This window comes from Lucilia sericata, unplaced genomic scaffold, assembly GCF_015586225.1.
Source record: "Lucilia sericata isolate MDLA Ls3-8-SP2 unplaced genomic scaffold, ASM1558622v1 Contig000531F_arrow, whole genome shotgun sequence".
NCBI lineage: Eukaryota > Metazoa > Arthropoda > Insecta > Diptera > Calliphoridae > Lucilia > Lucilia sericata.
Genome location: NW_023994543.1, coordinates 263,170 through 285,387, shown reverse-complemented (window position 1 = coordinate 285,387; position 22,218 = coordinate 263,170). Strand labels below are relative to the sequence as shown.

Here is a 22,218-nt window from a genome sequence, read left to right as displayed (position 1 = left end):
TATCTATATAGAAAGTGTTTATGATAATAAAGTATTAAATATCCAATTTTAGTTCGAATATTCAAAATGGAACATCATTTATTTTTTTTTTTAATATTTGCAAAGTTTTTTTTTTTTTTTTTGTTAAGTTTTTAGAAAATTGTTTAATAAATTTTTCATAATTATGTTATGTTCAACAATTTTTTTAGTAAAATGTTACATTTAAATAATAACGTTTCATAAATTTAATAATGTGATAATAATACAATATTTTCCTATTTTATAAATAATAAATAATTGCTATAAATTTATTTATATTCCATAGTAAAGAGCCATTTTTCATTATTCTACTGTTTTAAATGGCAACTTTATTTATGTTCTTCAATAAACAAACTTGGCATCACCCTTATAAAAACAAAAAACTCAACGAAGCCAAACAAAAAAACTTGACGAACAAACGGTTTTTTCGAATATGACAATTTCATTTCATAAAGCATTCGTCGTATTAGGAAAAAGCAAGCGCGCTTGACATTTAAATTGGAAATTTAAAGAAAAACACAAATAAATTAAACAATTTTTATACTTTATTCCTGGTATTAATAAAAATATTTAACAAATTTAAATGAGAATGGATACTTCAGGGCAAAATGCGAGCCATACGCAGCCGCCATCACGAAAAACTAATCAAAATATACAAGTTTATGTGCGCGTCAGGTAAGCATTTGAAGGCAATTGAAAAGGAATTTGGAGATTTAAAATAATTTTTGCTTTTTAGACCCTTAAATGCGCGAGAAAGATGCTTACGTTCTGCAGAAATTATAGAAGTAATATCACCTAAGGAAATTGTCACCCGTCATACGTTGGAATCGAAATTGACAAAAAAATTTACTTTTGATCGGGCATTTGGTTCGGATTCCAAGCAAGTTGATGTTTATACAGCTGTAGTGAGTCCTTTAATCGATGAAGTGCTCTCCGGCTATAATTGTACAGTGTTTGCCTATGGACAAACTGGTACGGGAAAAACTCATACCATGGTGGGCAATCAATGTGCTGAATTAAAGTCATCATGGGAGGATGTAAGTATAGCTTAAATTTTAACCAGCAGGTAGCAAAAATTATAAATGCTTTGACCTTGTGCTCGAAAATATAACAAAAGTTGTTAAACTAGTTTTTTCTTTCTTGCTAATTATGTAGGATTCTGATATTGGCATCATACCACGAGCCTTATGTCATCTCTTCGATGAATTACGCATGATGAAAGTGGAATTTTCTATGCGCATTTCCTATTTGGAATTATACAATGAGGAACTATGTGATTTACTCTCTTCCGATGAGAGTACCGCCAAAATACGTATCTATGATGATAGCACCAAAAAAGGTTCGGTCATCATACAGGGCTTAGAGGAAATTCCTGTACACAGCAAAGATGATGTCTATAAACTGTTGGAAAAGGGTAAAGAACGTCGTAAAACTGCTGCCACTTTAATGAATGCTCAATCTTCGCGTTCCCACACAGTATTCTCAATATTAGTTCACATTAAAGAGAATGGTATTGATGGTGAGGAAATGTTAAAAATTGGCAAATTGAATTTAGTCGATTTGGCTGGTAGTGAAAATGCTTCAAAGGCGGGAAATGAGAAGGGTATACGTACCAGAGAAACGGTTAATATTAATCAGAGTTTGCTGACTTTGGGTCGTGTTATCACTGCCCTGGTGGAGAGGACACCACATATACCATATCGTGAATCAAAACTGACACGTTTACTACAGGAATCATTAGGTATGTTAAAGGTTTAGGATCATTTTTTTTCTAAATTTCCCTTTTCTAAAAAAAATTCTCTTTCTATAAAATATTGTCTCTTGCAGGTGGTCGCACAAAAACTTCTATTATCGCCACCATATCTCCAGGTCACAAGGACATTGAAGAAACACTCAGCACCCTAGAATATGCACATCGTGCCAAGAATATTCAAAATAAACCCGAAGTAAATCAAAAATTAACAAAGAAAATCATTCTTAAAGAATATACCGAAGAAATTGATAAACTTAAGCGTGACCTGATGGCAGCAAGAGATAAAAATGGTATTTATTTGGCGGAAGAAACCTATACAGAAATGACACTTAAAATGGATTCACAAAATCGTGAACTAAATGAAAAAATGCTCTTGCTCAAGGCCCTAAAAGATGAATTATCCTCAAAGGAAAAAATTTTCAATGAAGTCAGTTTAAATCTAGTGGAGAAAACAGAAGAACTTAATAAAATTGAAAAGAATCTTATGAAAACAACCGGAGCTCTAATGGAAACGAAAAAGGTTTTGACCACCACTAAAAGACGTTACAAGGAAAAGAAAGTTTTATTAGAGTCTCATGTAAAAACAGAAGAAACTTTAAAAAATCAGGCAACAAAAATAATGGAAGTAGCCGATATAGCCACAAAAGATACAGAAGCTTTGCATGTAAGTTTTTTTGTTTAAATTATTAAAAAAAAATAATGTTTCTTAATTATAAAATTTGTTTAAACAGAAAACTATTGAGCGGCGCAAAGATGTGGATGTTAAAATTCAAACCGCCTGTGAAAGATTTGCCGAACGCATGAATGATAATTTTGAATTATTAGATGATAATCTTAAGCAGTTGCAAACTCAACAACAAACTTGTTCTCATGACGTTCTACAAGAATTAGGTGAGTGTTACAAATAACAAAACTACTTTTTCAATTTCAATTACTTTTTCAATTTATTCCCTTTTACTTTCCATTAGACAAAATCACCTTTGTTCAATCAGATCTCTTAGACCATACAAAAAAGAAACTTCATGACATTGATAATTTATGTGATCATTTCTTAACAAAATCCTCTTCCCTAGAAGAGTTTTTCACAAATTCTTTTAAACAACTTAATGATGAACAAAAATCCAATGTTTTAAGAATATTAGAAGAAATCAAAGAAAAAGAACACAAATTTCAACAACAAATTAAAGAAAATCTTTCGGCTCTTGAGGTATACAATGAACAGCAAAAATCTTCTTTAGATTCTATGCGTGAACGTATAATTGAGAAATTTACTTTAAATAAAACAGAATTAGAAAAACATACGGACAAAGTAAATGCCACTATAGAGGGTATTAAACAGAAATCTTTAGAAAATTTACAAGAACTACAGAAAATCAATAGTAATCTAAATGAGGAACGTTGTTTAATGGAAGAAGAGCAAAAACTTATGGAAGAATTCCAAAAGAGTATGAAGGCTTTACAACAAAAACGCACTAAATGTAATGACAATATAGGCGACAATGTTAAAAATCTGGAAAATTGTCAACAACACATCATTAACACTTCTCAAGGGACCTCAGTTTTAAATCAGAAATATTTAAATAATCGTACTGCAGATTGTAAAGAAAATTGTTCTCTAGTTGATTCACTAACTACTCAGGCAGAACTTTATATAGATCAAAGTGTTGCCAAATGTTCGACCATTAATGTACAGCTGGATAACATGCTACAGGAAACGGTCAAACAAACTAATCTAATTTCCCAAGGACAAACAAAATATCATCAAGATCTCATCCAGAGCACACAACATTATGAAAATGAAAGTAAACGTTTACGTCTGGAAAATTGTACAAAATTAAAAACTAACACAGAGAAAATTACTCTAACTTTGGATGATCATGCAAAATGTGTTAAGGATCATTTGAATATATTGAAGAATACTAATGCTACACAGCAAACTTCCCTTAGAGATTATACACAATTGTATAAACAACAAATGACTCATTGTGTTAATGATTTGGAATCGTTTAGACGTAGTGAATTGAAAACGTATACAGCGACCGGAGCTACACCTTCGAAAAAAGAATTCTCTTATCCGAGAGTGTTGGCGGAAACCTCACCACATACCCGCATTGTGAAACGTTTTCGTCAGGAGAACGAATGGTCAGATTTGGATACCACTGTGCCCATTGATGAGGTAAGTAGAGGTTGGGTGGGTTGGATAGTGGTTTTATCTAAGGGAGGTATACTGTTTGAAAATTTCTCTTTAAGTGGGGAATTTAATGAAATATTAGCAATTGAAAAGAAAATTTTTACTATCGAATAGAAATTTCAATATTTTGTATTGAAACTTTCGATTTTGAACAAAAATGTTCAATTTCAATTAAAAATTTTGTATTTGAATAGAAATTTTCAATTCCGAATAGAATTCTTTTAATTTTGAATAGAAATTTTGAATATCGAATAGAATTTTTTCATTTCAAGTAGAAATTTTCAATTTCGAATAAAAATATGGAATAGAAATTTTTAATTTGAATAGAAATTTAAAATTTCGAATTAAAATTTAAAATTTCAAATAGAAATTTTAAATTTTGAATGGAAATATTGTGAATTTCGAATTGAATTATTTTATTTCAAATAAAAATTTTCAATTTTGAACATAAATTTTCAATTTTGAATAAAAATTTTCAATTTCGAATAAAAATTTTCAATTTCGAATAGAATTTCAAGTAAAAAATAAGAATTTCGAAAAAATAATATACATTTTTCAATTTGGAATACAAATTTTCAATTTCGAATATAAATTTTTAATCTCGAATATACATTTTTTATTTCGACTATAAATTTTTAATTTCGAATAGAAATTTTTAATTTCGAATACAAATTTTTTATTTCGACTATAAATTTTTAATTTCGAATAGAAATTTTTAATTTCGAGCAGAAAATTTCAATATCAATTTTAAATATCAAATGAAAATCTACATAATAGAACAGAAATTTTCAATTTCGAATAAAATAGAATTATTTTATTTCAAAAAAATTCCAATTTCGAATAGAAATTTTCAATGTTGAATAAAAATTTTCAATATTCATTAAACGTTTTCAATTTTGAAAAGAAATCAGCAATTTCGCATAAAATTTTTCAATTTCGAATAAAAATTTTCAATTTCAAATAGAAATTTTCATTGTTGAATAGAATTTCGAGTAAAATTTTGCAATTTCGAAACAATTTTTCGAAAAAAGTTTTCAATGTTGAATAAAAATTTTTAAAATCGATTAGAAGTTTTCAATTTTGAAAAGAAATCAGCAATTTCGCATAAAATTTTTCAATTTCGAATAAAAATTTTCAATTTCAAATAGGAATTTTCAATGTTGAATAGAATTTCGAGTAAAAATTTGCAATTTCGAAACAAAATCTACAAAAATTTAATAGAATTTTTTAATTTTGAATGTAAATTTTCTATTTCGAATATAAATTTTCATTTTGGATTATAAATTTTCAATTTCGAACAAAAATTTTAAATTTCAAAAAAAAAAAATCAATTTCAAAAAAAATTCAATTTTAAATAAAAATTTTCAATTTCGAATATTAATTTTCAATTACAAATATAGTTGCAAATTTCATTCGAATAAAAAATTTCGAAATTTTGAATATAAATTTTCAATTTCGAATATTAAATGTCAATTACGAATATAATTGCAAATTTATATTCGAAAGAAATTCTACAAAAATTTAATAGAATTTCAGTTTCGAATAGAAATTTGGAAATTCGAGTAAAAAAATTTATATTTCAAACACAAATTTTGAACTATATTTATACAATGCAAATCAATCATTAATCCAACGATTAATCTACGTATTACTTTAATTCACAGGAAAGTGAAGGTGACATTGAGGACGGCATTATTTCCATACACGATATATCAGATGCTGAAACGATTTTAAATTCAACGCCCAAATGCTCAAGTAATAAAAAACGCACTTCCAATCAACTTAAATTACAACAAAATGGTCTTTCAAAACCCAATTCACGTAGTAATTCACGCAGCAATTCACCCTACTTAAAGGTAAGTTTAAGCTTTAAAATTTATTTATATTACGAGATTATTATAAATTTAAAATTATGTTTACAGGAAAACAAGGAAAATATTGCGTAAATTTATTAATTAATTATTATTTTACACTATTTTTTAAAATTTAAATTTAAGAAATATTTCATTGTATTGCATTTTAGTTTTTTTTTTCTTATATTTGTTGTATATGTATATAAAAAATACATTTGTGTTTAAGAATTTTCTAGCTCTCTTCTTTTTTTATATTGATAAATTGCACTCGGCATTGTTTTATTTTTTTAAAATTTAATTTCACTTTAAAAACTGTATCTTTATGGAAAAAATACATATTTTTCTTTATATGTTTTCTTCAAGTTCAAACTAAGTTTTCTTCTTTAAATGCTTGATGTACATATAGTTGTAAATAAAAGCTGAATAAATACATGTTTTAATACACATTAAATTAATTAACAAAAAATCACTAACTATATTTGTTATTCTTTCTTTTAATCCTCCTCATCATCTTCATCTTTTAAAATACCCAAACGTCTGGCTACTTCTTTAACATTTGCTATAAATTCCTCTTGGACTAAATTAAAACTCATGGCTAGTAAAGCTATGCCAAAGAGTAAATATAAAGAACAATAGGCTATAGATTGTTCTGATTCATCTTTGACACCTTTGGCCGGTACAAAATCACCAAAACCTATAAATATAAAAGAATAAAAACGTCATGTTTATCCACTCTTTTTCATCCTTACCTATTGTTGTTAGAGTTATAAAACAAAAGTAGGCTGAATCTAAAAATGACCACTCCTCCCAGTAGGCAAATAAAGCTGCTCCACCTAATATATAACTGATGACAAGAAAAACACATAGCCATATAGGTACAGGACGATCTTTGGGTGATATATCACCATAATAATCACTCCATTCATCGCCATATTGGGAATCATCATCATAATCAAAACTAGGACGCCTTCGTACTTGTCTTTTAACCGCAAAGCCCATGGGTGACATAATACGCGGTGAGGGAGGCAAACGTTCTTAAATTTAAAAAAGAAAATAAAACTTCATGCTTTAGAAATTTAAAATAAGATTTTCTAATTACCTTGTTTTTCCTTACGGGGACTTCTCTTTCGATGACTCGATGATCTGGGTGAATAATATTCCATATCATCATAATCCCTCGCCCCACCACCTCTGCGACTCATATGTATATGCTCTTCTGGTTCCTCTAAAAATGTCTCATCATAATCTTCCTCATAGATATCATGACGCCGGGGAGAAACTCCTCTTTTCATGCGTTGGCCACGATGACTGCTAAACTCGGGCAGTTCTAAATGATTACCATAACGTGAATTTGTTATTGGCGGTCCCAATGAGGTCTGTCTACCCAAACTGCCTCTTCTAGGCTGTTGATGACGTTGATTTCCCTGATGATTGTTAACATGATTAGGCATATCATCCTCATAGTGCCTTGAGGGTGGCGCATGATTTAAATTGTTTTTATGCATAGCGGATCTGGGCATAGATTGACTTCTTAAATAGGATTTATTTCTCGACTCACGATGCTCCATTTCGACAATGGCATAACGATTTGATATGATGGGAGTTTTTCGTACGACTTCCTCATCTACTTCTTCCAACTGGGCCGCCGTTAGACGTGGATCTACGGATTTAGCTCTTGTTCGGGCATTTGAGTTTGGCATGGATTTTCCTCTAGGCATATTGTGATGTGAATTAAGGCGATTTAATTCTCTAGTTTCACGGCTTTCGCGAGAAATTTCATCTCTTCTAAGATTTGGTGTTCTCACCGAACGCACACTCATGGCTCTTTTGGTAGGCGGTAGATCGTCTAGCTCTTCCATAGAATCAAACTGCTGTTTTGATCTACTTAAATGACGTTCTCTTTCCACGGTATGACGGTCACGCATGCGTTCACGATTTCTTTGGCGACTACTAAAACGTGCTCCCCTATTAAGGGTTTGCGTGTAAGAAGGACCCTCTTCGGGGAAATAGTGCGCGTCTTCATACGGCGGCAAATAGCGACTACTACCTCTGGTTGGTGGTGGTGCCATATTCATTAAATGTTCTCGTTCCCTTTCACGTCTACGATCCCCTCCACCCCGACCATCAGCTCTATGCATGCGACGATCTGTGGGTCGTTCATATTCAAAATCACGATCATAATCATTTCTGCCAGCACTTCTTAACTCAGGATCGGAATATGCATGCTGCAGACCACCTCCCATATTACCACCATGACCCGATCTCTGTGACATTTTAATTGACCGGCGAAAAGGAGGCGGCTGAGAACGTGACGAGTAACGATGACCTTTGACAGAACGTTGTCGCGTTCTGGCACGTGATTTTTTCGAGGTTCGTGTACAAACATAACAACAAACCCGCCAATATATGAAACTGTAAATGTTTGTGTGTTATTAAACTGATATTCCACTCTTTTAGTTTCTTTTATTACTTACCGAAACGAAGTAGCCATAACATCACCAATATTGGATAGACATAGAAGCATAAGTGGTATACCGACAATGGCATAAAATATTGTCGTGACTTTACCCCAATCTGTACGTGGTGAAATGTGTCCATAACCTGGAAAATGTTAAGAAGAAAATATGTTAATATAAAGTTTAATAGTAACTTGGATTTGGCAAATCTTTCTGGAAGTTTGTTTTAATAGTTGGATAAATATGATTGCTTATTATAGAGTATCCTCATGTTATGTGTTGCTGTAGGGCCTTTAAAGTGTCTAACTCTTGAAGAAAAAAACTGAATTAGTGCTGTTTTCTGAAATCTGAATATTTAACCTAAAACATCAAAGACACTGACTTCCATTTTGGTTTTTTAGAAAGTCATAGGAAGGACTCTAGTACCAAGATCCAAGAACTGTGAAACAATTTTGAACTTTTTTGGTTTAAAGAAGGGATGGGAGACATTTATTTCGCTATTGAAACACAGGTGTGTTTTAGGCAACATGATCATTGTATCGCCATTCAAATTCGAATACGATTAGGCCGAATTATCGAAAACATATTTCGATGTCGAAATAAAGTTACAAAATTGGAACCTATCTTCTATAAGAAATGTAAAATGACGTATCTATTGGAATTTCTGCTCCATGTGTAGAATAATGTCACTGCTAATCTGGGCGCCGAAATTTAAGAAGCTAAGAAACCCGGACATATATCGATACAAGGTAATGTCTTTGTATCAATTGAAATGATGGTTAAACACGAAAAAAATTGAGATCCTCGGAACGGACTGCTTTGTCAGGTCGTGTTAGTTTTACTCTTTCTTACGAAATTCAATTGGAATTAAAACCTTGTCGACCTAGAAGTTAAATGTAGGAGACAAATTTTAAATGTTATGGACAATTGTATCAAATTTATCTCCTTCCTCGAAGTGACTTGTGGGTCGATTATGTATGGCAGCAGAACTTCAGTTGCCAGCTTCAAAATAAGAGAATGATTTCAGTCTATCAATGGTTCAAGTCAATCAAAAACTTATTGGACGGATATTATTAATGAATAAAACATTCATTTTGTTTCAAAGTTTCCAAGCTATTGCTTAAAAAGCATCCAGTATCTACATCATTTTGGCAACTAATGTGGCAACCAATCCAATTCCTTCTTTTATATTTATATGACAAACACTTAAGCTTCACAAAGTCTGAATTGTGTATAAGAAAAGTCCTTGTATTGCTTGATCTATTGAACAATTCCAAAGAGGCATTGTAGTCGTTACTTCCAAACAATCTGGTAGTAAATTATGAATTCGATGTAAAACTATCTATTTGAAATCGATATTTGTGGTTTTATCCAGATTTGTACTCCATTCAAAAGAAAAAATTTCGATTCAAATTGAAATTTCTTACTTACGAATCGAATTAACATAGAGAATAAAACAAAATTTAATATGCATCTTTTCTATCTGTTTAAACCTTCACATAGGTTAGAAGGACTATTCAATATTCTCCACATATTTAGTGGACAACTGTGAGTATTCACTGTGCACATCATTGTAGTCTTTAAAACCTACACCTGTTGACAACTTTAAGACCTATGGACATCTGTTGACAAATACACCTTACTAATTACACAGGCCAACAAATTTGAAAAAAGTCGAATCCAGATTCCGAATCTGACCTTCTAAATGTCAAAGAATGACTTTCAAACAAATTGATGAAATTTTTTTTACAAAATAAAGAAATAATACTTTATTTTTTCCTAGATACTCCCATATTTAAATCACTTTCATTATTTCAACTTAAGGGCGGTTTAAGCTTTAGAAGTTATTAAAAGAATTACATGTCATACATAATTACAGTGAATTTAGTTTGTTATCAACTATATTATACCTACTATCCGCACATAAAGTAATGAAGGTTGAGCAATTATCATCGTATTGCATGTTTCAACAATTTAATGTAATTTCTTACTATAGTAGACTACATTAAAATGTATTGAAACAAAGTAAAATAAGAATTATTTAAAGAAATTTTAAACAAACAAAAAAATACATTATACATTTTACTACAGGAAACTAATGACACGAAATCATAAAAACTAAAAACAAATTAAATTTGTTTATAAATAACCAGACAAGCAATAGTACAGTTTGTTTTTCTTTTGTAACCACCTTAACAAATGGGAAATTTTGAAAATATTTTACAGATTACAGAAAAATATAAATTTAAAGAAAAAATCTCTTTTTTATAAGTTTTGTCATTACATTTTCTACCCATTTTCCACATTATCTAGTGTAGGGCACTAAATATCAAACTATTTATCGTGTTAACGGTCAATAAACCTTTTTTCCTGCCCCAAAAACAAACTTTAACAAACGTAACCGAATTCTTATTATGGAAATTATATTGTGAGAATTTTTCATGTCTAAAAACAACCTTGATTTCAGTTGTTTTTCACATATTTAGGTTTCTGGGTTTTTTGTTTATTTTCGTGTTTAGTTTTATATATTTTAAATCACCCAAAATAAAATGTGTAACAATAATTTTTTTAGAGGTCAAGCTCAAAGTTTTTGGCCATTTAAATTAAACATTTTTTTTTTTTTTTTTGGAAAATAACAAAAATTTATATAGAGATCAGTTCATCAGATGTGCAGCAAAGTGTATCCAACAAGCAAATAGCAAAGTTAGTTTATTTTGTTTTTTTTTTATGAAAGTGTTTAATGAAAATGTACGTCATTGTTTCATTAACATCGGGAGGTTAATCAATCATTTTAATAGTAAACTATTAAATGATTTCATTTAAAACTATTAGCCGTCTAAATTTGTCTGGTATAATCTGATTTTAGGTTTAAATGAATTGGCCTATGTTAGTTGACAAGTGTCGATTTGGAGATTTTTAATATTAGCCACAAGGTTTAATTTACATACGTTTTCTATGAGTTCTTTTTTTGTATGAGAAGGAGCTTTCGGGATATATTTGAGACCTTTAACCTTGAAGATTGTTGCTTTATAACGATCTCAGTTTTATCATTTTCGTAAGATCAGTAATGATGGATTAACTAAAGTGACGCCCCTAGTCACCGACAATACTGGACAGATAGAGAGACGGTGTTCTCTTCATCCATATTTAAAAATAAGATTAAAACTCCCAACCAGTGTACCTATGTTATAAAATCTTTTCATCGCAGCTATTTTTAATCAGGGTTTCAAACTGCTTCAAGAACAACGTTCTATGGATCAGCTTTAAGACATTTCCAAAGGATATATTCGATTTTCGTGAAATTGGGATTTTATAGCAGGTTTACTGATTGTAGAGTTCTTCTGGTAGACGGAATCTCAACTTGAATGGTATTCGCCGTGCTAATAATGAACAACACGGTTTAATATCAGAGGTCGTTTTCTATTCGAAACCTTTTGCAGTCAATTTAAAGAAATATTCAATATCTTAGCATATGGAATCATTTTACAATTCTGAGTCTCATACGGCCATAACAAAGTGATCAAATAAGCCTTTATATCGTGCTCAAAAATTAATGAATTTCAGTATGAATAAGGAACTCCGAATAATGCGCCAATTTCCCGTACTAGAGCCTAGAACCATAGTAACTCTATGATTAAATGGTTCCTTATATTCGTTATATAAATGGAAACGATTCTTAATATTTTCATTGTATATCCTATAGAACACTAGCTCTCTTATTATGGGAAAAATCTCAACCAGAACTACGTTTTATTACCACATGTAGTCTGAAATACTCTCCCTTCTAAAGCGATGGATGTCCCACATTCAAGACTTCCGACTTTGGTTCATACACTTATATAGATTGCAAGCGTATCATTCTCAAAATATGTTTTATCCTTACAATGATTCATTGTTGATGCTGTGCGCTCAAAATAGACGTATTACCGATAACACCAAACTTAGCGACCACAGCGCTAAACCTTATTATAGAGTCAAGTGCGAGTTTTGAACCATAAGATAACTATACAGCAAGCCAAAGATAACACCTAATTACACGGGCCAATAAATGTTTAACCCAGAGACCAGTGAATACTTTTTCTAAAGAATTGAGCTGAGATGAATCCTAACCTATCCAAAAAATCTGAATCACATCATGTTTTCGAGATATCAAGACCTAAAATTTGGCCATATTTGAGACAGCGCGAAGACATATTTCTTGTAACAAATTGCAACTGAAAGTCCAATCTGTCATAGGACTGATTCGAATTCAGCGTATATTTCATAAACTTTATTGATCGTCAACATAATCATTAGAATACGGACTCACTTCCATTCCATGTAATTATTACAATGCTTAAAGCGTTTGTCTCTAAACTTGAATATTCTAGATTCATAAACTACATTATCTGGAAATGACTCCAAACTCGAATGATCAAGGTATCTGAAAATGTTCATAACTTACAATCTTCAGACTAGGTAGGCTTTTAGATTATAATAATAATGTACACCGATATATGACCATATTGATTCTATCCATACGACGTAGGCAGGCCTTACTTGGAACATTCTATTTTGATTGCATTTTTAACAGATAGCTGAGCTTTCACTCTAGTCTGACGTTTTAAATATGGAAAGGGCACTTGAATATTTAATCTGATGATCTTGTTTTGAAGCCTTCTTTACCCAATTGCTGTATGGGTTTTCAGGTGTAAAAAAGAAGTCTACGATGTGACAACACTTAGTAGAAACTTTCTAGAATCGGTATACCATCTCTATATGACTACATCCGATCTTATCTGAACATAACAATTGATCCTACTAGTTATAATGGCGACTTATATAATTAACAAGAATTTTACTTCTTCATCTTCAGTCAGTTTGATTGAGCTAATGACATGTGTCATCCATTGAACTGAAAAGTCTTAACTTGCAAAGAACACACCCTCTGACCATAATTATACATTATTCTGAGAAAAATTTTTATTCTTTTGTAAACAAAATGAACGTAAAAAAAACCAACATGCAATGACTGCACTTTTGTATATAATTTATGGGTTTATTTGTAATAACAATAATCTTCTTTTTGCAATTAGAAACTTTACGTGATTAACGAGATCACGTTTACATAAATATTACGTGATCTTTTAATTCATTCAATCACAATTATTCAAGTGTAACGATGTCTTGTTACGCAGTCAAAGGAATTTATCAATTTGAAATTCTGAAATGAATAAAAAAAAGTGAATCAATTAAAGGTCTGTAATTTATGTATCTTCTTCAAAGAGATAGATAAATTTGGACATTTGTGGTTATAATTTGTTATGATGGGCCAATACCGAAAAAATGATATAAAAACACACACACAGAATATTCAAACAGACGAACTACTAGCAGCGCAAAAAAATCTTGCCGCCAACACAGCCATAATAATGACGTTGCCCGTTGTCTTTTGTCTGCGGTGGCATGTGGACACACTTGGGTGATTTTTTTTTCGCTGTTTTGTGTATTAACAAAAACATAAATTCGAAAAAAAGCCATAAAGTAATAAATTTTATAAAAGTCATCGAATAACAAAGTTAACAAATTATTCTTGAAACACCCACGCAAGAGAACGCATCGCTAAAAATTGCCACAAAATATAAATTTTGCAAAAAAAAATTAAAAGGATTTTACAAAATATTTTAAACAAAATGCAGAAATTAAATAATATATTAATATTAACGTTATTAATCTTAAATGTTTGTTACGCCCAAGATAAATGGATTTGGTCTAAAGGAAAAACGAATCAAAAAGTGCGCGGTTATTATCCTTCAGCAGATAAACGAGTGTATTATACGGAAGATCAATATGCTAGAGCAGAACGTGATCGCGAGCCTACAACAAAACGTCCCTTACCGGGTCAACCTCAAAATGATGATATCGATGATTATCCCGATGCAAATGATGAACCCACTAAGCAAAATAGTCCTTATCCACCGGGTGTAATTGGAAATCCTCGTTTTGGTGGAAATTTTAATGGTTTTGGTAATTTTCCACAAATTGGTGCTGTTGGTGGTGGTGGTGGTTTTCCCGGCAACATACCTAATGGTATACTAGTGGGTCCTGGAGGACCAACCGGAATAATTGGCAGACCACAAGGGCAATATCCAGCTGGTGTTGCTCCCCCTAACTTCCCGCTTCCCCAAGGTGGTTATCCCGGATACCCTGTAACACAAAACTTTCCGGGCGCCTCTGTAAATAGTAATCCAGGCTATCCTGGCTATAATGGTCTCAACAATGGTTTAGGACAATATCCCGGACAACCTTCGTATGCAAATCCTAATAACCCTCAACAATTTGCTGGTAGTGCTCAGTATCCCCAGTATCCTCAACAACCTCAATATCCCGGTGTACAATATCCCCAACAACCCCAATATACAGAAGGCTATGGTTTGGCAAATCTTAATCCTGGATTTAATGCTAATCCCGGTTTAAATATTAATCCCGGATTTAATGGTAATTTCAATCCTAATTATGGCATTGGCTATGATGAATACCCTGCCCAGGTGGAGGGTAAAAGTGCTCGCGTTAAAGCCATCGATAAGAAAGTAGACGATAAAGTGGCGAAAAATCTTAAGAAATTATAATCGAGCTCATTTTGCATTTTGTTAAATTAAACATTTTTCATTTATAACTTTCATATCATTAGTATTTAAAATCGTTTTTTATATAAATATACATATTTGTAAGTAGTAGTATTTTTTTATACCAATTCTTACCAATGGTTGTTATAACTATAATCGAATAAAATAATGATCCAGCAAATGTCCATTGTGATTTTGTTACATCTTCATCACCATCCCAGCCATTAGTTTTTATCGCTGTCAGTATTTGTTTTTCAAATAGCTGTAAATCGTCCTTAACCTCATTAGTCCAGGTTACATCGTTTAAAACGCTAAGATTAACGGAATGATTCCAGATTTTATCGGTTAGATTTAGACGTAAGTTATGTATGCCTTTTTTAACCTGAAAAGAAACGAAATTATTCATTAGTAAATGGGATTTGATCCAATTCCCGATATATTCTGTTACAAATGCAAATAATACAAAAACTGTTAGGAAATTTCTAACAGACTGAAGATCTATATTCCTAAGTAAAATGTATTGGACCAACAAATCCGAATTAGTTCTAATTTTCAATAGTCTAAGGTGAAGTGATTGAAGCAAAATATTTGGAAAATACTACCCTGAAATGGCACATAAATACGCATGGTAAAATGGATTTACTTAACTGTTTTAAGACCTATTCTTACTGCAATCTTTAATAGAAGAATAATATAGGTCTCCATTCTGATCGTGTTATAAAACCGAAAGAGTTATACGACATCCTCCGGTAGGTAAGTGGTTAGTGTTCTAGTCTGGTAGACCGGAGGTGGTGGGTTCGATTCCAACCTAAGGCACTTGTTAAGGAGCGCACAACAGTCCCGATAGAGGCCTAGGAGTATTTCTTCGGATTTGATGTATATACATATGTACATCCTCCTTTCAAAGTAACTAACTATCTAACTATACGACATCCTGCTATGGATGTTGAAAAATTAGAAAAAAACTGTCGGCACTGTTCAGCAGTTACCCCATATAACAATCGCAATATCCATAGGGATCTCCATGAGATCAATATTCCCATCTTACGCAATGAGATCAAACTTCCACATGTTAGAACTACCTAAATCCTCTTCCCAAAGAGTTTATTGTTTGCGGCTCATAGACGATTAAGAAGAATGAAAGCATTGTAGGCACCTCAATTAGAATCACTTCTTCCATTAGAAAGGTGCTTCGAGCAGCGCCTGTTGTGTACCAACAATTTTAGCATGGGAGTAGTTTTTGGATCTGTCTGATGTAATATGTGAATTACGTGGTCCTCACCAAGAACATTGCAACGTTATATCAATAATATTCTTTATGTATTTGGATTAGTTGGGGACAGTTCCTAATCCTTTACAGAGTACTCTTAATAAGCACGTTTTAGGTAGTTTAAATTTTAACATGGTATACTTAATGTAATTCGAGTTTTATATATCAAGTTATCAATCATCTTGGAACTATTTATAAAATGTACGTTATTTAGTAACAGATCGAATAAAGAATTAGAATATCTGGATTATTTTAAAGGTAAACATAAGGATGTTCAATAGAACGAAGAAACTTTTAGCTTGAGATCTTGTCGATCTTAAAATCCTTGATATTTAGTTCGAAATTGCCGCATACGTAATCGAAAAAGATTTTGTATCGAAAACTCATTTCATTAACGGAATTAAACTAAAATGAACAAGATTTCGATTTCGAATGCCATCATATAAAAGAGTAAATTACGATCAAGTTTAGTCGATCACTTACTTCTAAAATTTTGGACTCTACAGACTTAAGGTCAAGATGTAAGCTAATGTTTATATACAACTAATGAAGAAGACGATGATGATTCTTTATCGTATGTTATTTAAATGATGACAAGATAAACGGCAATGTCTTAAATGTCGACATCTATTTAGATTATTGAGCTATAAAATAGGTTTCAGGATTACGGCGATCAATACAGGACATACTACAAAGAGCTTAGAACCTATAGATTAAGCTGGACGGTATAGATTGGATAAGTGAACTTTCATAGATTAATAAGGAGTTAGTACCTAGTACCAATTAATACAGAATCAGTAGAACGAACTGCAAAAAGACTTTTGGCCAAGTCAAGAGAATTCTCAATACAGATGAAAACACTTCTAATTTCTGAAGATATAGAATAGATCAAGATAACAGTGCACTTAACTGACTATTGTGTAAATTTCAAAATGAATTAAAAGATATACTCGACGCAATTTAGGGAATCTTCATCAGTTAAGAAAGACCTGAAGACCCACGATATCTTTCGGACCTAAATCTTCAATAATTATATCTGACAAGCTTTATTCATAACGGAGATATGAATAAAAATCTGAGACAACCTTTGAAATATTTTTTTAAAAATCAGTATTTTTCATGCATACAAATAAATCTTTATTCTCAATAAATCGGAAATATAATTTTCAAATACTTTTTTCCACAAAAAAAAAACTGAAAAGATAAGAAATTGTTAAAATGAAATCAATTTTATTTACCTCAATTTCATGGGGCCGCTCTAAATGTTGAAATAAATAAGCACCGCCAACACAATAAGAAACCACCAACAAAACCAATGTCACGTGCGAAACAATACAAGTGATCACTTTCCACGAAAAACAGATGGCTGTGACGCATCGACCACGCTCTGGTTTAGCCGGTTCGAGCATATGGGCCGGCAACGATTGAGCACGACGACCTGACATCGTTTACGTCGCTCGATATTGCTAGCGATCACAACGATGATGATAATGATGATGTTGATTGCGTTTATTATTGATGGTGATGATGACAAATACTACGATAAGGAAAAAGAAATTAAACAGCCAGCTCCACCAGCACTTGAGTCGGTAGTATAAAAAAATATATAAAAGAAATTTATATGATTAAGGAGGCCATCATACTCTCATTTAAAATCATGAGACAGACGTTCGATGCACGTTGGTTATTCCTTGTAATTTAATTTTTAATTAGAAAAAAATGTACATATAACAAAAATTTTGCCAAAATAAATGCGTGCGTGGGCTGAATAGAAATGAATTAAAAAGCACTTAATTTTTACTTTATTATAATCGTTCACGCAGACAGGCATTTCAGTGATGTCCGTATAAATACACTTGAGTGTGTCTGTGGATTCATACGGATTTATTGATAAATGTTTTTTAAATCGAAATTTGAATATTAAATGATTTAGTGTTGACATGACTACACACGCCGCCAAATAAATAATTTCCCAAATTTATTGATTCATTATCGAAAAGATCATGTAATTTGCTATAGAGCAATATAAAAAGCTTTAGACTGGTCTACATTTGAACTGCTGTTTTCGCCGAATTGTATCTATTGTACATTCGATATTTCGTCAATAAATACAATTTATTTATTATTTTGTTGGTATAGGAAAGAAAACAAAATTTATTTTAAGGCGCCATTGATTGGCATAAGTAGGAGTCTAATCGACCTGATAGTACTCTATCTATTTTAATTTTATTGTATGTTTTACCGTGTCGCCGAATTTTCAACACTATGATGACGTTCGTAGCAGTCGTTTTACAGGAGATCTATTGATGTTTCTACACGAAAATAAGCTATAATTCTCAGATATGGGCCGCAGTTGCAACGTATATTTTGGGAACTTATTTTCGACACTCACAGCTTAACATACTTTTTTTTATCAATAACAAACTCATTTGTTTTTCACTGGAATGTCTTTCCTGTGACATTAACATATCCCCTCTACATATATCCCCTTTTCCATAACCTATTTTGTTAGTTCCAATAATCGTTAATATATATGTATCCATGTGGGTTACTCTACAACCCGATTCGTAAACAAAAATTTTCGTTTTTCAGAGAGAAATTTTCGAGAGTTGTTCCCAAACTCAGACCTGAATTACGAATGCCGTGTTGGCCTTTTTTACTCCCCTTTGTGTATCTCGCACGCGGGTGGCAATTTTTGTACATGGTTCTGCCGGTCCATGTACAAGCACTTTGCTCAAGTACTCGAGCTATCTAATCTCTGACAATTTTTGCCCTGTTGCCTAACTTTCGAGATGTAAAAACATCACTTTCGTTTACAACCTCACAGATGGGATGGCCTCTGTTGAGTAGGCAAGAGGACCTAGAGACATATTCGGTAGTTCGAAACACGAATCCATCAAATAAGCCAAGGACTTTGTTCTTCCTCACAAAGAATACACTGTGGCAAGTCTGGTATGAACAGAGTTTTTCCTGAACATACCTGGAAAAGGAAGGAAATTAAATTATATTACTTGTATAAGATACCTTTCATCCATGGCCATTGACCAAACTTATCCCGAATTATAGATTTCATCGTACATCTGTCCTGTAATCGACATTCTCTTCCTGGTTTTAAACCATAGCCACTATGTGAATCCCGTAGAAATCTCAACCAACTGACTAGCCAAGACAAAGCCCTGCGGCCGACTGGCCAACTGTAGTACCAGATTCTCTGGTTCGACCCCATATCAAATCATTCCGAGGTAAGGCCGAGGATATATTTGATCATCAGCAGTTTATAATCCCGGCAGACTATAGTTATTAGTTGCACCTCTTTTCCCCGGGATTACAATCACACCAAGATGTGATATATCATCAAGGAAACATAGCCAGGGGGTATATATTCGAGACAATATAATCTTCAAAATGCTATATCTCCATTTTTTCAACTGAACTTTCAACCTAAAATTAATTCCTTTAGATTAATGCAGTGAACTGGCTAAGAGAGCTTAATTGATATTCTCTTCTTGTTAAAGTGTCAGGTCCCCATTATCCTCCTAAATGTCTGTAGATTGAAATCCAGTCTATTCCAAGATAATGTACCAAAACTTTTAAATAATTTTACTGATTAAAGAATTATTATAAACATATCGTATCGCTAAATTATTTTAGTCAGTTTTAAAGTGTATATTTATGCAGGTGGTCCAAAATGTAGCACATTAATGCAAGACGCCATAAATTTTGCAAATGGCAGAAACTGTCAGTTTATTGTCGATTAAGAATAAATGCAAAATTTAGGTCGACCAACGAGGAATCCTATAAAAACGAAAAAATATTCGAAGATATTTTCAAAGAATAATAAATTGGACTTTATGTCCAAAAACGACAAGATATTTTTTCTCTAGGGAACTGAGAATTATATGGTTTCATGTTGTTGCAGGAATGCAAAATTTAAATTCCGAAATAGTACTAACTTTTGCGAAAATGGATACTTTTTTAATGTACTAAAGTACTAAATAACTTTTCAACTCTTTATTGGCTAGTTTACCAACAAGTCTGTAAACTTTCCTATTGTGTAGTCAATGGACTAGTACGTGTATTAGTATTTTGATTAGTCTGTGGACTAATCTATGACTAGTCTATGGACTTAGCTATTGACTAGACTATAGGTGGACTAATGTATTGACTAGTCTATTTAGTAGTCTATGGGCTAGTCTATTAACCAAACTATGGAATAGTCTATTGTTAATGGACTAATCTGTTGTCTAGTATATTGATTAATCTATGGATTTGTCTATTGACTATTCCATAGCCTACTCTGTTTTCTTGTCTATAGACTAATCTAGAATCAAGCCTATCGACAAGTCTATTCACTATTCTATGGATTATTCTATTAACTAACTAGTCTATTGACTAGACTGTTGACTAGTCTATGGAATAGTTAATAGAATAATAGAATATAGTATATAGTCTAGCGAATAGTCTATTGAGTAGTCTATTGTCTAGTCTACTGACGAGTATATTATCTAGTCCATGGAAATGTCTATGGATTAGTATATAGACTAATCTTTTGTTTATGGTCAAGTCTATTGACTTGCCTGTTTACTAATCTAATTTCCGGTATGTTAGTGGTTAGTGTTCTAGTCTGGTAGACCAGAGGTGGTGGGTTCGATTCGCTGGTTAAGGCACTGGTTAAGGAGCGCACAACAGGCCCGATAGAGGCCTAGGTGTATTTCTTCGGATTTGATATATATACATCCTCCTTTCAAACTAACTAAGTCTGTTGACTAATATTTGTTTGGTCTTAAGTCTCGGACACCATATGTTAGCATAACACCGGGTCCTTATAACCTAGAATATCTAGTCAGCATCAATCATTTTTATTTCAATATCATATTTTGGAATAACATATTTAGTTTTATGAACACAAACTCAATAATACACTCGATGTAGGGTACTAAGCTATTCCAAACAAATTTTGAAATATACAAAAACAAAAATAACACACAAACAAAATCTAAACAGTAGTATTGCTTTTGTTTTTCTATATTTTTTTTTTTTATTAAAATATATATTTTTTGTATATTATTTTCGGAACACACACTCAGCACTAAACTAAAATAAAATATAAAAACCAAAGAACATAATTTAAAACATTGAACTAAATTTTGTTTAAAGTTTGTTGTTCTTATTTTCTTTCGGTTTTTTTTTGTTTGATTTTAATTATAAATAAATAAATGATTTATTTTGTCAGATTTTATGTTTTTATTTGCCCACAAAACACACGCGTAATTGAGGTTTTATTATATTTATAGAAAAAAGAAATACTTTAAATTTTATTTTTTTTTAACTAATTAGTTAATAAGTAATTTTCTTGAATTTATTAAGAGATTATTTAAAATATTTGTTGTTTTTCGGTATTTAAAGCATTAATTACTTTTTTTCTTTGTATTGCTCTGTAGCTGTTTTTGTATTAAATTTTTAATTTGTCTACAAAATGAAATATTTGAAACATTTTCTTTACAAGAAAAAACACTTTAAATAAAGTTCAATGCTCTACTTTTTTTTAATTTGTTCTTTTTTTATAAATATTTTCCGCACAAATCGTTTTAAAGATCTGTCTGCCAGATCTACCGAGAAACAACTGAGGGAAATTTAATAACATTTTCCTAACGGAAAATGTGTCTGGTTTGTTCTTTGTATATAGTAAAGTTGTCTTGAGAGTTTTCGTTTTTTTGTTTGATTTTTGGAGAAAATATTTTCAATACAGAGAGTATTGAGTTTATGTTTTGTGTGTGCTTTGGGGGAAAATGTTTAAATATCGAGAGTATTGCAATTTTTTTGTTTAGAAATAGAAATGATAAATAAGATTTTGTAACAATTACTAGTAAAATGTGTTCTTTTTGTACTCAGTATGGGTCAATAAAGATTTTTGTGAATGAAAATTGTTGGTATTCTTCAATATTTGAAATAATGAATTTTTTTTTCTAAACAAATAAAATTATTGCTAGAATATTATTGGATTTACAATCGCTGTTCTAAATGGTATAATGTTTTCAATAAAAAATAATCAAAATCGGATTCTGATATATA

General features: G+C 31.5%; 3 protein-coding genes across 4 annotated transcripts; 2 read left to right on the top strand and 1 right to left on the bottom strand.

Annotated features, from left to right (window-relative positions):
* Nucleotides 1–456: 456 nt before the first annotated feature.
* On the top strand, nt 457–6,023 carry LOC119605905 (kinesin-like protein Klp61F). Its single transcript, XM_037959252.1, has 8 exons — nt 457–693; nt 755–1,055; nt 1,174–1,759; nt 1,846–2,435; nt 2,503–2,662; nt 2,740–3,947; nt 5,627–5,818; nt 5,885–6,023. Exons 1-8 carry the CDS (start codon nt 602–604, stop codon nt 5,906–5,908), a joined length of 3,153 nt encoding a protein of 1,050 aa, XP_037815180.1. The 5' UTR covers nt 457–601; the 3' UTR covers nt 5,909–6,023.
* LOC119605906 lies at nt 5,827–21,756 on the bottom strand. 2 transcript variants are annotated; one of them, XM_037959253.1, is made up of 7 exons: nt 21,563–21,756; nt 17,385–17,836; nt 15,012–15,258; nt 8,290–8,416; nt 6,915–8,227; nt 6,565–6,849; nt 5,827–6,509 (listed from the first exon to the last, which is right to left on the bottom strand). In XM_037959253.1, exons 2-7 carry the CDS (start codon nt 17,589–17,591, stop codon nt 6,310–6,312), a joined length of 2,379 nt encoding a protein of 792 aa, XP_037815181.1. In that variant the 5' UTR covers nt 17,592–17,836; nt 21,563–21,756; the 3' UTR covers nt 5,827–6,309. The 2 variants fall into 2 exon arrangements, with proteins under 2 accessions (XP_037815181.1, XP_037815183.1); XM_037959255.1 differs by having other exon boundaries at nt 6,004–6,509; nt 17,385–17,683; nt 21,563–21,753.
* On the top strand, nt 13,798–15,052 carry LOC119605907 (collagen alpha-5(IV) chain). Its single transcript, XM_037959256.1, has one exon. It carries the CDS (start codon nt 13,944–13,946, stop codon nt 14,877–14,879), a length of 936 nt encoding a protein of 311 aa, XP_037815184.1. The 5' UTR covers nt 13,798–13,943; the 3' UTR covers nt 14,880–15,052.
* Nucleotides 21,757–22,218: the final 462 nt, after the last annotated feature.

Excerpts from the sequence above, each read along its gene's own strand:
- LOC119605905 (XM_037959252.1), top strand. The coding sequence starts at position 602 with ATGAGAATGGATACTTCAGGGCAAAATGCGAGCCATACGCAGCCGCCA. Across the intron at positions 694-754 it reads CAAGTTTATGTGCGCGTCAG|ACCCTTAAATGCGCGAGAAA; the intron begins GTAAGCATTTGA and ends TTTGCTTTTTAG. Across the intron at positions 5,819-5,884 it reads GCAATTCACCCTACTTAAAG|GAAAACAAGGAAAATATTGC; the intron begins GTAAGTTTAAGC and ends TTATGTTTACAG.
- LOC119605907 (XM_037959256.1), top strand. The coding sequence starts at position 13,944 with ATGCAGAAATTAAATAATATATTAATATTAACGTTATTAATCTTAAAT.
- LOC119605906 (XM_037959253.1), bottom strand. The coding sequence starts at position 17,591 with ATGTCAGGTCGTCGTGCTCAATCGTTGCCGGCCCATATGCTCGAACCG. Across the intron at positions 8,417-15,011 it reads TATAGTTATAACAACCATTG|GTTATGGACACATTTCACCA; the intron begins GTAAGAATTGGT and ends AACATTTTCCAG. Across the intron at positions 6,850-6,914 it reads TCCCCGTAAGGAAAAACAAG|AACGTTTGCCTCCCTCACCG; the intron begins GTAATTAGAAAA and ends TTTAAATTTAAG.